The 15,875-nt window shown below is 35.5% G+C and overlaps 1 protein-coding gene across 2 annotated transcripts in view; it reads left to right on the top strand.

Annotated features, from left to right (window-relative positions):
* Positions 1 to 444: 444 nt before the first annotated feature.
* The window catches only part of LOC129242940 (3-phosphoinositide-dependent protein kinase 1), a 51,693-nt gene continuing 36,262 nt past the window's right edge, over positions 445 to 15,875 (top strand). The window contains exons 1-2 of one of the 2 annotated variants that reach the window (XM_054879892.1): positions 445 to 533; positions 1,456 to 1,668. In XM_054879892.1, coding sequence (XP_054735867.1) covers positions 1,609 to 1,668 — 60 coding nt within the window. In that variant the 5' untranslated portion in view covers positions 445 to 533; positions 1,456 to 1,608. Of the gene's footprint in view, positions 534 to 1,455; positions 1,669 to 12,449; positions 13,125 to 15,875 lie in introns of those variants that run through there. The other variant, XM_054879891.1, reaches the window with a different exon arrangement.

Genomic DNA, 15,875 nt, shown 5'->3' on the forward strand with positions numbered 1-15,875 from the left:
CTCCGCTCCCATGAACTCAATAAACGTGAAGACGTGGGCATATCAACGCCTCCTAAAGTGCTCTTCCATCACTTGGCTTAGGTCGGGAGGTTGGGCAGTGGTATGCGATTCGCTGTAGTACTACTATTGTACCTTTACGTGAAGAAGTAAAAGTGTAATAGAGTAGTTATTTGGCGCATTGCGACCCACCTGCCACCCACAAGCTCAGTGCCATCAATTCCGACAATCTGCTCGAAATGCAGCGCTGCACTCACTCATATGCACATCGAGGGGGCACGGCAGGTCGCACACCGACTTCGAGCACCTTCAGTTTTCAGTTTTCAGTAGTCAGTCTTCTACGTTCTGCTTTTTGTTGATATTTAAATTATACGCTCAGCGCCAGCGTTGGCTCAGTCGGTCACCAGTTGTTTGCCGAAGCTCTTGAACTTGAAAATCGCGGCTCGTCATAGTTTGCGGAAATTGAATTGTCAGCTCATCATAAGCCGTTCAAATCGTCACAGTGTTTAACAAAAAATACATTTCCTACTTAATCGGTATTTGTGCGCGTCCAGAGCTCTTTATTTTCGATTGATAATAGCCACTTTTTTATCTTTTTTTTTTGTGTGAAGCGGAAGTGAACCGTATTCTTTCTTAGCCATTAAAGCGCATTAAGCATTAAAAGCAATCATTTGTGCATGTGTGTATGTGTTTACTTATTACGCTTACGGGTATAGGAAAATATTTTGCGCGCGTGCCAAAGGTTAAACGAATCGGCGAATCCAGCATTTGGAAAGTGCTTCGGAAGTGATGAATTTGATGGCTTCAATTGTGCGATAAACAGTTCGTCGTCCGTCAGTGCAACGAAAAGTGGAAGCTCAAATCTGTTTCATTCGTTGCTTCTTAAATCTTTAATAACCTCTTAATAAGCTCAGCCTCATGTGAATCTAAAACACTTGGAGAATTTCGTTTAAATTGGTTCAAAGTTTAAAGATTTCAAAGTGTCATTTTAAATTACTTAACTGAGAATTTTCTAATTGAGAGCAGCTCAGTGGCCCTTTAGTCAGTTCAGGAATATGATCACTGTCTGAATTATTGTTCTAAAAGTCAATTTCGGATTTTGAAGCAAATACTACAGTTCCAAACTATTCGATTTGCAAAGCACAGCCTGGTTTTTAACTCGTTTTAATGGCACCTTCAAAATGTATTGCTCTGAAGAAGCTGGTTCAAGCAGCTAAGCAGAGTCCACCTCTGTCATGAGGCTTTGTAAAATCCACTTGCTCTCTTCGCAGTGCACCACACTCTCTCAGCGGGGCCTCTTGGTCGATGTGTCGCTGCACTCATTTTATTTTTTCATTTATTGCTTCACGTTAGATTTTTTCTGCGTCGCATTTAATGTTTCTATGAAATTTCTCGTACATTTTTCCAACGAACCAGCATTTTCGTTACAATTTGAGAAATGTCTTTTACGTATTTTAGTGGTAAAGCGCATTAAGTGCGTTAATTAGCGCTTGAGACAGAAGAACTTTAAAACTTTGGAGTGAATTCGAAACAAAAGAAGCCAATTGTATTGAGAAAAGTTTGTGTGTGGGAAAAAGTCTTTATCCAAGAAAAAATTTAAACAGTGTGTCTATGTTTGCAATTTTACGAGATTACTTTATGGGCAAAAAGCTTGGCCGTGTTGCAAAGAAGGTGAGTAGCAATAATTTTTAAAATTACATTAATTTTGATTTTTTTTTATGAATTTCAAAGTAAACACGAGTGTAAACTGAGATGATTAACACATTTCTTATCCAAAAAAGAACGAAATTTCAAATTTTCTACACAGTTTTAAAGCTCACTGCAAAAACTTATTTAGCTGATGAGCAAAAATTTCCAAACTCATAAAAGTGTGAAAGCGGATATTTGAAAAATATTACATATACATTTTTTTTTTATCAATAATGCGCGATTATTACTCGAGAGTGTTACGAAATTTTATATTCCAAATTGTGGATATTGGAACTAGGGAAGTCAATTCATGGTTTTATAGGTCTCTTAATTCTCATAATTTAAGCGGATTCGGGGAATTTTCGATGGTAACATTGCCGAAAAATGGCAGTTAATACCTATTGTGAGTGAAAACTAATTAAACTTTTAAAGAGAATAATAAGAAAGATTGGATGCAATGCTAGTTTGCGCTAATACGTTCGAAATTACATTAACTATTTGGATATTTCGGCGTAGTTTGAGAAATAGCAGTTTAAGATTTTTTTAAATAAATAATTATTTCTTAGTATCAGGGCATGGATCGCCAGGCAACAAATGCGGGTATTAGGTATTTGTTGCCTGCGATCCATCTTTTATTGACAAAACTATCAAATAAGCAAATCAGGTGTTCACTAATTCAGGAGTTCACAATTTTAATCGGAATTAACTGCGACGGCAATCCCGATTAGCGCCGCCGTCTGTCTTGGCTATCAACTTTCAAATCGGGTTACAGAATTAGATGAATGATTTTTAAGTGGCACCAGTGGTCTATAGCTCGAAAATTTAGGGTATTTTCAGGAATTTTTTTTTACAGTAAAAAAAGAAAACGATATTTACATTTTTTAGGCTTTTTATTTAAGTTCTTTCACAAACAAAACGGAAAAGCAATTTTTTTTTATTTTAATAATTTCAAAAATGGCGCAGAATTCGACCCTCCTGAAAAATTGGACCCAGACGGTGTTGTCCATTTTGGCTCTTCTATTTATCTGAAACACAAAAACCAAAAAAATTATTGTATTAATCAGTATAACTGTAGCTATGTTTCGCTACTAGAATAAAAAATAAAAAAAATTTTACAAAATGGCACGGCTTTGAATTTGACACTCTAAAATCGGGGTTTTCCAGTTTTTTAACCAAAAAAATACGAAATAAATGAAGTAATAATATGATTCTAGTTCGAGCGATAGCCAATGATGTTGTGAACAGCATATTAAAATTTTAGATGATTCGGTTGAACAGTTTTTTTTGACAAATCAGGCCGAAAAAAGTCGTTTCGAGATAAATGAGTTTTAAGTTTGAGATACAGGAGCGCGCGGACCGCTCTCTACCTAGTTAATGGGCTTGTAGAAGCTATAATATTGGGAATTTCCGCATGAAAATCTCACAGTATATTCATAAAATACTACACTTTCGAAATAGTGAAAAAAAAAATCGATTTTTTGAAATTTCTAGACCACTGGGTCCCCTTAAATATTAGTAATACATTTTATTAATAATAAACCATAAGTTTCTGATTTTTTTCTTTCATGTTTTTAGGCAAAAGTGAATATAGAACAAATATTAAGAAAATTTTATGTATGTCTATCCGTAAATATGATTTTTTGTTTATATATGTAGGTATGATTTCTTGTGTTCCTTTTATTTTGGTTTGTTATACATATGTTTTGAGAAATTTAACTGTTATCTCATTTGCTTTAAACCATAACTTTCAAAATTAGCTTTGCAAATGTCAATTTGAAAAAACAGAACTCGACATAATTTGCAGTGAAAGTAAAATAAAATAACTCAACTCAACTTATAAACTGGGTGTCGTAAACAGAGGTCAAGATCATAAAAATACGCTGCTCGATAGTCCAAATAATTGTAGGTAGCACTATTCACAGACATACATACACATGTTCTTGTATTTAATCAACACGCACACAAACATACATACATACGTGCATATGTGTATGAATGCGTGTTTATCTAATCAGTGCGGCGAATTTATGCCATTTGACACGAGTTCTTGCTGCAATAACAACATTTTGTATTATTTACATATACATATCTTCACTTTGTTCGTCTTTTGCATGCGAGAGGCAAACTAACAAATAAACAAACAACTTAATTTACCGTTCAATCTTGTTTATTGGATTTGTGTGTGGGAAGTGAGGTATTAAACAACTGTTTGTTGTATTTTTTGCGATACGGAACTAGTTTGTACGTGAGCTCTTTGCAAATGCACCGATTCGGAATGAAAGCAAACAGAATTTGGTACTTCGGTGGGAAAATTTTGTTTGTGTCTACGGAAATTATCTGTTAATTGTGTAAGATATCTATCGAGTACATCAAATTTATTTTATTAATTAAGAGGAACGGAAAAAGGACATAAATATGTACATGCATACATATGTATGTACATCTGCATTTCAATTTATGATTGACTGAAAAATAAGACCGAAAGACTGACGCTATTAGTAAAAACAAACTATAATTTTTTAAATATAACAAACTTTAGTTTTTTTACTTTATTTTTTTTTTATGGAAATCCTAATTGGCAATCTGTAACCCATAAGAACACGAGAGAAAATTCTATTAATATGCCTCCATGCTTCAGTCAGATCGATTTTACAGTCGACCTCGATTTTAAAAGACCAAATATGATAATTTTGAAAATTTTTCCGTCAAGTGTGTAAACAAGCCAATATAAGAAGGCGAAATTAGGTAAACCCCCTTTATGCGAGCGTCGGATCAAGCCTCAACTAAAACCCTAGATTGTGCGGTGGATTTAGGGGCCGCCACATGAAAACCATTAAGAATAAAAAACCAAGAAGCATCGAATTCTGACGACGCGAGTAACAGGAGTAAAGACAATGAGTTACGGATATGAGTCGGGAATGTCCGGACCCTCTATAGATGGAGGCCAACTGCTGGATGCCCGTCTGTCCACATCAAGTGTTTGACTTTGAAATTTATAGGTTTACCAGCAGATTAGTAAAATAAATCCTGTGTATGTAATTAGTTGTGCTGTAGTATAGACAATTTTTTGTATATAGAATCTGCTACGAGCAACCAAATTAAAGTTAAAAAATTTATAATTTTCGGAATTTTCAAATTAATTCCATTGTTTCAAAAGCATTACAGGCGTGGCAGGGATGAATAATGGAGAGATGGGAGAGTCCGTTTTACGGTTAATTGAAGAGTGTTCCTTTGGTGACTCACGTGCTTCAAATGCAAATATAGAACACATCTCGGTGTCTGGTAAATTGGTCTCCAAATGACTGTAGCGCATTCGAATTGGCACGAACGTAAGACGTATGTAATAACTTAATAGTATAAGGGTGAATGAATTTGGAACTATTTCCCCTCACAAATCCTAATATATAGTATATATATGTATGTACATATAATTGGCGCGTACACCCTTTTTGGATGTTTGGCCAAGCTCCTCCTCCTATTTGTGATGTGCGTCTTGATGTTGTTCCGCAAATGGAGGACAGTTTCAAGCCGACTCCTATATTTTTATGAGGAGCTTTTTCATAGCAAAAATACACTCGGAGGTTTGTCATTACCTGCCGAGGGGCGACCGCTATTTGAAAAAACTATTTCTTCTTTTCAGCAAGATTCGAACCTATGTTCTCTCTCTGAATTCCGAATGGTAGTCACGCACCAACCCATTCGGCTACGGCGGCCGCCCTCGCGAATCCTAATACAATTAACAAAAAAATCCTGCCTGTATAAGATAAGCTGTGAGTGACTGTAGCTCTACTCGAGTTTGATCGACACCAGATTTATTTTTTTAGTATCTTTCATTAAAAGCTACATACATACATATTTGCATATTTCAAAAGAAACCATCAACAGCACAATTTTAGCTTAAGTGGCAAATTATGAAAGAAATTTCAGAAAGCAAAATGAACGCTATAAAATAACAAATAAAACAATTAAGACAAACTAAAAATTCATTAATGAATAACGCGCTTATTGACTCCTCTATCGCTTCAAGCACTTGCGCATACATATCTACATACATGCGTACATACAAACATTGCCATTAGGCTAAAAGCTACGCGCGTGTTGCGTACATTGATCCATTTGGCGTCGCTGAAGCACCTCGTTACACATACATATGGACATGTGTAGATAAGTATGTATGTATGTGTGCTCATGTATCTGCGTGTCATGGGGACACCTGTGCATTCACTCAAACTTAAAACTGAAATTGAGTCTCTGCGACAATAGTACCTGTTCAGTAATTTCGCGGTGAAGATGAAAAGAGGCGCACTTAAAACGGTTCGATGCGGTTAGATTATAGAATGTTTTCACCTCACCTCGAATCACTTCATTCAGTTCTACTTCTTAGTTTACAATTTGTAGCTTGAATTAACTCACCGAAGACACAATGAATTTACTGGCTTTCTTAGTTTTTATTGATTATTTATCTAAATCGGCTACGAAACTAAAACAAATTGCAAAGTTAAATATAAATACAAAAATCAATGCGAAACAAACAAAAAGCGAGGCGAAAGATGGGTGAGAAAAATATAATATATACATATGTGTGTGTATATATATATATGTATATATGTGTGTACATACAGTACATATATCTATACTTAATTTGAATCCACATTTTGATCCATGTAGAGAATGTAAAAGTGGTGCCATTCACAGAATCAGCGTCGTCAACACAGAAAATAAACAAACACTTGCTTATGGATATTCAGTGACTATTGCGCTTTTTCAATCAAATAAAATAATGAAGTATCCAAAGGCAGTTTTTCCTTGCTTTTCATTTGTATTCGCTTGTTCTTCCTTTTCTATTCGTTTGTTTTGTTGCTGTGCTGGAGTCAAGGCCGGATGGTGCATTCTTGTATTCTATCATTCTTGGGTAAGATCACACACTGCAACGAATGAAGGTATCAATTAAACTTGATAACTTACAAGCCGAGGAATTACATCATTCGATTTTGCGTATAAACACACCCTTATATATATATGTATGTATGTATGTTTTCTCCGTGGAATTCGGCTAATTATAATGTGAAGCTTTCGAGCAGCGGAAGGTTTTTTGCACTTGCGAATTTCTTGGAAATATTGCGAAAAAAGAAAAATAAACACAAATAAAAAAAATTTAATTACTGAAAAAAATAAATAAGCGGTAGTTGATAGTCGAAAAGATTTGACGAAAAAAATGTTAAAATTCATTACTTTATTTGGAATTTTTATCTAAATTTCAAGCTTTTGTTATTTGAACTAGTGGGCCTAGTACCTACATGACGAATAGGAGCATACGTAAACGCATGGAACAGCTGAAAGCCTCCGTTGCTAGCGCTAAAACCAAAATAAAAGAAAATCTGAGAAATATCGGTTCTACCGCTAGTTGATCCATTATTTCTTGTGAAAATTTCAGAATTGAAAATCATTTTCTCACACCATGAATTTGCCCCGGCCGCTGTAGCCGAATGATTGGTGCGTGACTACCATTCGAAGTACGTAGGGTCGAATCGCATTGCACGAAACACCGAAATTAATAAAAACTTTGTTCGAATAGTGGTCGCCCCTCGGCACAAATAGGAGGAAGAGCTCAGCTAAACATCCAAAAAATGTGTAAGCGCCAATTACACTTAGTCTTGCCATAACTTTTGTAACAAAAAAGTTCCCTTCGTATGCGTTGTCTACTCACAAATTAAACTCAGTTTCGTGGCAAATTTCGCTTGTTAGCGTTGGAGTGGGGAGCTAAGGATAATCGCATTGCAGTTATTGGATTGCAGAAGTGTGGTAAAAGTGCAAGTGAAATTTGAAACGTCTGAAGGGACAGACGGAAGAGGAAGTGAACGTACTCCTGTGGTTCGAACCAGTTCAGCTGTTGAAGAAAGAATTCGCAGAAATCCCCTTAGAAAGCAGAAAATCATGCCCAGGGAAATGAATTTATCGACCAGATTCATGTCAAGACTAATTTGAGATGATCTCCACATGAAAGCCTTCCGTTGTTCAACTGGTAATCTTTTGATAACGTTCTTGAAGAAAATTAGACGCGACAGATGCAGCAGCTTCTTTGGTGGCACGCGGTCAACGCCCATGGAAACATTGTTTTCACAGATGAGCAGTTTTTAATAAGCAAAACGACAAAATCTATGCTAAAACTTTTAAAGACGTAAAAAATGTTGTTCAGCGTGGCCACCATTCAGCCTCCGTAATAGTTTGGCTCCTCTTGTAAAGGCATTACATCTCTTCATTTCTGCGAAAAGGAGGTTAAGACCGGGGCAAAAGTATGCCAGAAGGATGTCTTAGAAGGCGTGGTGAAGCAATTGAGCAGTACCCCCTTCAATGGAGAGCGTCGGACCTTCGAGCAAGACCCCGCTTTAGCCTATAAGGCAAAAACCATCCAGCAATGGCAAAACCATATTCCTGGGTTCATAGACGCAGAAGCCCAGATCTGGAACCAGTGGACTACAGTTTGTGGTCAAAATTGGAAGTCCTCACAGAAATTTGAAGAGTCTCATACAATCTTTGGTTCAAGCAGCGATAATCGTTTGAAGGCTTAAATGGTGACCATTTCAAATGAAAATTAAAACTCTTTATTTTTTTAATATTTACATGACTTAATAAAACTAACTTCATTGAAAAAAGTATTATAATTTCATATCTATAAGGAACTTAACTTGTAACAGAACTTATGGCAGGACTAAGTATGTATCTACATTACATACATGAACTCACTAGGCCACAAACATTTATCACTTCCCTTAGATACCTTCGTCTCAAACCACTCGAAGGCTCCCAAAAACTCCACTGACGAACGTACAGTGTTGCTCTTTGAAAAGTTATAGCTGGAAAATGTCGTTATCTCGCGCCGAGGCGGTGTTGATTGGTCATCAACATCGACCGTGTGATTTGGCACCGTCGGATTTCTTCCAGTGAAAACAAAGGTGTGCCTGCATGTACCTTAATATCATTTATTAATGTACACTATATGGCCCACCCTATACAAATTTAGTTGTAAATATATAAATATGTACATATGTATACCTAAGTATACTTACGTATTAATTAATAGGCAGCAAGTCAAAATATCATCGAACGTTTCGCATTCGCATCTACTGCGGGTGGAAGGGTTTTGATTACCAATTCGTACCGTAATGTTTCTTTGACTTGGCTAAGCTTATTTAATTCTTGAAAATGTTGTTGGTAAAACTCCATGAATTCATTTTTTTATTTTTTACATCTCTTCATCGTTCCTACTGAGAGGATATTTGGTGTGCCAATTTGTTAAGCCGTTTGTTTTAACAAAACTACTTTCAAATTCCCAAATCCAATGAGCGCTCGCCACTTTTCCTTCGTAGACCTTAAGTCTCCGCGAATCTTTCGAGTGTGCATGCATATATGTATTTGTATGTGTGTAGATCTATAAGCGTGCGTTATCGAAACACGATTTTAATTTAGGCGACATTGTGTCTAGCTTTAGAAAACTCACTACTAACCCGCACGAGCTTGATCTGTCGCACCTACAATATTTGTGTTGTGACTGTGTTAACATTTAGTGGCCAGATTAATAAACATGTAAATTATATTAGCAAAGCCTTGAAACTTACTTATTAATATGTGAAACAACAATATCACTCGAAACAATAAAGCAGCAACAATTTCAAAAGCGTCTTGTAAAACAAGTTTAGAATTTCACCATATCATAGGATAGCTAGGCAAATGATATACATATGTATGCATGTATGTGTGTGTGTACAATGTATATGTAGATATGAATGTATGTACATACGTATGTGCTGAAGCGACTGATTTGAAACCGATGCGGGCTATCACGTATTTGTATGTACATATGTATGTATGTATATCTGCGGCGTGCTTTCAGACAGAATGATTCCCCATCTTCTGCTTGTTTTAAGTTGGTGTTGGGGAATGATGCTGCTATTTTCAACTGAGTAGCAGAGTCCTCTCAGCACGGAAGAGGCTTGAGAAAATGTGCTTTATATGGGAGAAAATTATCAACATCACACGCAAAGATTTTTGAGTGACTTCAAACTTGCACTTCATTGAATGGACTATATATAATATAAACCTGCACGCCCAGAAGTTTTCTCAGAAATACTGAGTAAAAAGTTGAAATTGTTGTGTCGATCTTACGAGTTTCGAAGTTTACGAATTTCGTGCACGGTTTGTAACTTTGATTTTTATTAATATTTACGAAAACATTTTGCATGAAAAACCTTACGAATCTTGTAAAATGATAAAGTAACTTAATTATGTAAGCACAAGTGAACATATAACGCAAGGCCGGAGTAAAAATCGCCCTTTTTTAACCACTTTCAAGGCTTGCAAGACCGGTGATCGAAGCCAGCTGTTCCTTATTAGCGTCCGCTTAATCAATTTCAATTTAAGCGCACATTTAGAGGTATGTTTTAACCCTTTGCGGTCTCAACCACCAACGCCTTTTTAACATTCCGGTCGTATGTCTACTCTCAGCAGCCACATTAAGGAACCATACTCGTTTTACACTGTATTTATTTATATAATTAATAAATCTATTTTACCCTTCATAATCTTGCATGTCACAGCTCTTTCAGGGGAGATTAATTCCGACCAGCAAAGCACCCATGTCCAAATTTAATATGACCGCAAAGGGTTAATAAGACCGATATCGAAAAACTCTCACGGCAGCTGCTGAGCTATGCTGCGTGGGCATTAAAGCGTTTGCAACTTCAGTTACTCCTCTAAAGCACAATTCTTAATCGCCACACATTTTTACAGTATTCTTACATACATAGGTACATATGTATGTATGTGTGTATTTTTACAATTTTCGAAGTGTAGTCCTGTGAGTGGAGTTAATGAAATAGAGGCCCCTGATATGAAAAAACAAAATTCGTTTCGTAAAGGCAGAATTCAAGCCTTGTCTGCAGCAAGAGCTTTACTGAGAGTGATTCCGATTACTTCTATATATGTACGTATGTATTTACTCGTACAGTGTAGCCTCTTCTAACGGGCGCTTTCCCCTACACCATGTCTTAGGTATTGAAACAAATTACCCACTCTTGAGCGGAGATCTCTTTTGAGCGAACAAAAGTTGGTTGACAGCGAGGGTCCGCCCAAGGGAGGTTTCGCTGTTTATAAATTTAGATTAATAGTGCCATATGCGTAAAGTTATTAACCTTAAAAAAAGTTCGCTTTATTCAACTGATAAATCTACTGTTGTTGTCTCATTAAGATTGATTTCTTTTAAAATTCTTACAAATCTTACAAAACTATTTTTTCATTGTACAAAGTTTATAGAATCTTGTAAAGTTAGTTGGAAGGTGGAAACATGGCTTTTTATCCAAAACGCACATACATACATATATAGCCGAAAATGAAAATATACATATGTATGTATGTTAGAATGCACGCCAATGTTCCCAGCTGAAACTATTACAAATGTAACATATGTATATAAATTTTGATAAATAAGCAACACCTTTGGCAACCGTGACCATAGTAAAGCCAACTATCTGACGCACTAAATTAAGCGTTTTCGTTTTAATGTTTTGTTTTGCTGCTTTCTCCCCCGCACCCCACAACGTCCAATTCACTTCCATCACTTACAAACGCAGTATGTATGCGTGTGCATTGTTGTTTTGCTGTGTTGTTGCACATGGAGTTGGTCTTTTGGTGGTGGTTTAGGAAACTCTCTGGTACGTTTTTATTTCGCTTTATAAATGTTTGTGTTGTTATTGTAGCACGGTGCACTGCATGAAATAAGAAACCAGAGCGCCACGGCCACACCAATCATTACGCTCAACTTCCGCTTGTAATCAAACAGCAGAAAAGAAACCAGATCGAAAAACAAAAACAGACCATCAAAACAAAACAGTGAAATAGTGGCAGAGCAAGAAGTATACATGAAGCATTTTTACACAGCAAAACCAGCAAAACAACAAAGCGAGTTGAACGAACGCTAACGATTTGTTTTCGGATTTTGGTAGCTCGATGTGTAAATAACGGAGGAATAAAGAATAAACTGTGGATTGCATGTGTCAGCGAGCGTTTGTGGGAGAGAAAGAGAGATGATGAGAACGATGCAGCAGAAAGCGAGATAGGAACGCGCTGACGTGAACCCCAAACAGAGAATATCATCAGATAACATTCTCTGTCCCAACGACCTCATTTCCTTTGCAGCTTTGGCAGCATTACTGAAATTCCTTTGAAATTACAATTAGCGCTGCCACTCAATAGATTTTTGTACTGCAGAACTTCGCATCCGAATAGAAATCTATTAAATGTATTCATTATTGAGAAATAGTCTTATATTATTTAACCCAGCCCTATGCTAACAGAGAATTTTTATTCAATATTTTAATTTGTTTTAAAGCGGGTCCAATAAACTTTATTTAGAAAAAATAATAATTTGAGTGGCATCACACGACGAACTAAACAGGCAATACAAAGAGTCAACTTTATAAGCTGCACGAGAGCAGGCATTGTGCATAGAACGTTCATCGTGTAGTGAAGTACGATTCGGAGTACGTTTGCTATTGGTATATGAGAAAAAGTGCATTTTTGAATGCTTATTGCTGCGTGCTCTGAGCAAGGGGAAACTATTTGTTTTCATTCCACTTTGTTCACTGGTAGCGAAAAATTGAGAACGAGTGAAATGTGAGGAACATACACAGCGGTAGCGAAGCAGAGAAGTAGCTCCAGCGACTTTGCTTGTGCTATTGTCTGCTATTGTAACGACTGTGGCGACAGTTTATTTTGAAACTTTGATCGGTTTGGTTGTATTGAAAATTAATAAATCGCATATTTAACGCGAATATAGAGTTGAGGCGCCAAACAGTTATTTGAAAAAGTGAAACAAGACAACTTCATAAAATGATCACTTGCTTTTCTAAATAAATAAACCAAACAATATTAAAGTGAAATGTTAAAAGGAAAATTATCAAGCAGTATTAATAAAATAATTGCACAATTCACAAAGTTCAGTGAAGTGGTGTAAAAAAGTACTAAAAAGTTCGACTGAAAAGATCTGAAAAAAGTTTTGGTGTATAGTAAATTTCTAATGTTAAACAATAAAAGAAATTTGATGCAAAAGTTAAGAAAATTCTTGATGTGTGATAAATAAGAATAATAAATTAAAACGGAATTCGGACACAGAAACCTAATTATTTGAATTTGAAAAATAAAGAATATTCAATAATCCCGCAAATTCTAGTTTTAAAGTTAAAGCTTGAAAACGAAATATAGAGAGTTGAGAAACAAAATTCTTCAAATGGCAGTGCATATTCAACCAGGGGAAGTTCTTTAAATTGGATTTTAATTTTTTTTGTTACATTTGGGTTTTTAATAAAACAGCCTCCCCAATGAAATGTAAAAGCTGGTCGAATAAAATCAACAATTTTGTTGTGCGTCGCCTGAAGTCAATTAAGGTAAATAAAATTAAAGTTTCCAAATGCAATTTCTATTTTTTACAAAACTTAAACGAAAGGAAAACTTTAGTAATCAAGCGTGAAATTCCAGGAGTGAGTCCGAAAAAGCAGTATGTTCGTATGTGCGATAGTGGAAAAGTGTGTGTGAGTGGAATTTGGACTTTTATCTAAACGAGGTGCATTCATTGCCAGCAATCGCGAGTCTTGCTTATTGCCAGAACTCAATTTCCGCGGAAACTAAATTTTTTATCGCGATTTTCCTAGAATTTCCTACTCATTAGAAGTGGGTGGATATTAACAAATAAAAATTTAAGAGATATTTGTATGTAGGTATGTGCTTAAACGTTTATAGTTTTAGCTTACAAAACCAGCAGCAATCGTGATTATTGAGAATGCACTGCATTTATTTAAAACGAATAGAGTAAATTAGGGGGCTGCTATATTTCAAGCAGCTTTACTGGAGCCCATTGGAAAAGGTTTAGCTTGGAAAAGTTGAAACAACTACTTCCATTTTTTCGCGAAAAAATTCGTTGCTGTCATGAAAATGTGGAAAATACAAAAACTATCCAAATTTAAGTACAGATAAATGGTCTCAAAATATTGTAAATCATTTGGCATAAACCACGCAATTCCTCGGAGTTGTCAATTAAAAAATGTGGAAGTTAAAAAAAAATGTGCAATAATAAATTATAAGTCGATGTTTTTGGGAATACTCAGACTGAGTTAAATCCTTACAAATTCATTATCCCAAAAAACGTCATCTTAACAAAAAATAAAAATAAAGAAACTGTACCATTATCTACCAAAAATCGAAAACAATATTTCTAAATGCGATAACAAATTAATTGTTACGAACAGTTCTTGTAGATAAGTTTGCATACCAGGCATATCGCATAACTTTTTTTGAACACATTTTATATGCCTTATTTGGATGTTTACTCAGCTGTTGTGCGCAGTAATTGCTTACGCTTAACTATTCAATTTTTGAAGCCAGATAGTAATTAATTGCACAATGAATGCTGTATAAAACTACGCTTTGACTTTGCTACTTTCAAAGCATTAAATATAGAATTTTTTTAAAATTAAAATGCCTTATAATGCTTTGTTTTTTGTGCAGAAATACCTTTTTGTTAATCTTCAAAAATAAGTACCTGCCTACTATTTATTTCTTTTTCAATAAAGCCGCCACAACTTAGTAATTATGGCTTGCTAAACCGAACCCCTATAATTCGGTAGACTTTTATCCACTTGCTGCGTGTTGTAGAAGTTACTTGGATACTCCCCAAACTACAAGCAGGAACAATTTTTATTTTTATTTGTTGAATGTTGCTTCTGAAGTTCTGGAAAAGCCAATACTGGCCAATAGTAATAAGAGGAAAAACGTAAACAGAAATGAATGTTGATTTTAGCAGAGGAAGAGAAGGGGGCAAATTGCAAGCAGATAACTAAACTGCAAAACATAATGGCAAAGGCCACAAAAATAACAAAATGAAGGCAGCAACGCAACGCAACGTCGATACGAAATTCCACGAATGCTGTGCACTGCATTGCCACCAAAATGAGCAACATTAACAGTAAAAACAATACGAACAAACACAATGGCGACAACAACAATTCCAACATACAAATTCAGGTCATTGTCGTCGTCATCGACTTTTGGACAGACGATCGGCCGGACCCGTCGGTCGTTTGGACGTTTAGTAATTTATGTTTTTTTTATTTGCACCATTTGAGATTGGATGGAGAGAGAGAGAAGAGCAAAAGTAAGGGAGAGTCGCCGTCAAAACAAAATGCGAGAAATACTTAAAACCGAATTGAAGAAAAATCATTTTATAAAAAAGTAAATAAAAGCTGACATACACACATATGTACATATATCCACATAGCCAACCACTCGTATCGTAAAAGCAGCCTAACTAACTAGCCAATTGAAATAACGATTTTTCTTAAAGAAATACCAAAATCCGCTAATCGTAAATGAAGTTAAAAAACGAATAATTTTCATGCTTGCGTGTTTTCGTGGAATATTCGAATGTGCCGATTTGTTGTTGTTTGTTGTTTATTGTTGTGAAATTTTGCTTTATTGCCTTTTGCACAGGCCGCCAGCTTGTGTTTCAGTTGTTTTGTTCCAGCTTGAATTGCAGTAGGTACCAGTTTTTATTATTGACGTTTGTCGCTCTGCCTGCCACACTGTTTATTTTTACTCTGCCACGGAGTTCCTCTTTCACTTTTTGCTCTTTCCGCCTTTCACTTGTCTCGATTTAATTTCTGTTTTTTATTTTAAATTTTATTGTTGTTTAACATTTCTATGTGGGCATACCTACTAAACAAACATTTATTTATCTATGTGCAAACGCAAATTTTAATAAAAACTTCCTTCTTGAATATATGCACTAGGGGTGGGACTATTCGAATAAAAATTATTCGAATAATAAAATCTTTTATTCGAGAGGTATTCGTAATTCGAATAATATTTATTCGAATTTTTTATTCGTTTATTCGAATAATGCTATTCGAATACCTCACTATTCGAATACCTCACTATTCGAATAGTTTACTATTCGAATACCTTACTATTCGAATATTTTACTATTCGAATACATCACTATTCGAATACTTCACTATTCGAATACATCACTATTCGAAAACTTCACTATTCGAATATTTTTGGTAAATATTTATTTAGATTAGCGGACTACTAATCGGTTTATGTACAAGTGCATGCACCATGAGAAGGGCCAATGTAATTTT

Source organism: Anastrepha obliqua, chromosome 3 (assembly GCF_027943255.1).
Source record: "Anastrepha obliqua isolate idAnaObli1 chromosome 3, idAnaObli1_1.0, whole genome shotgun sequence".
Taxonomy (NCBI): Eukaryota; Metazoa; Arthropoda; class Insecta; order Diptera; family Tephritidae; genus Anastrepha; species Anastrepha obliqua.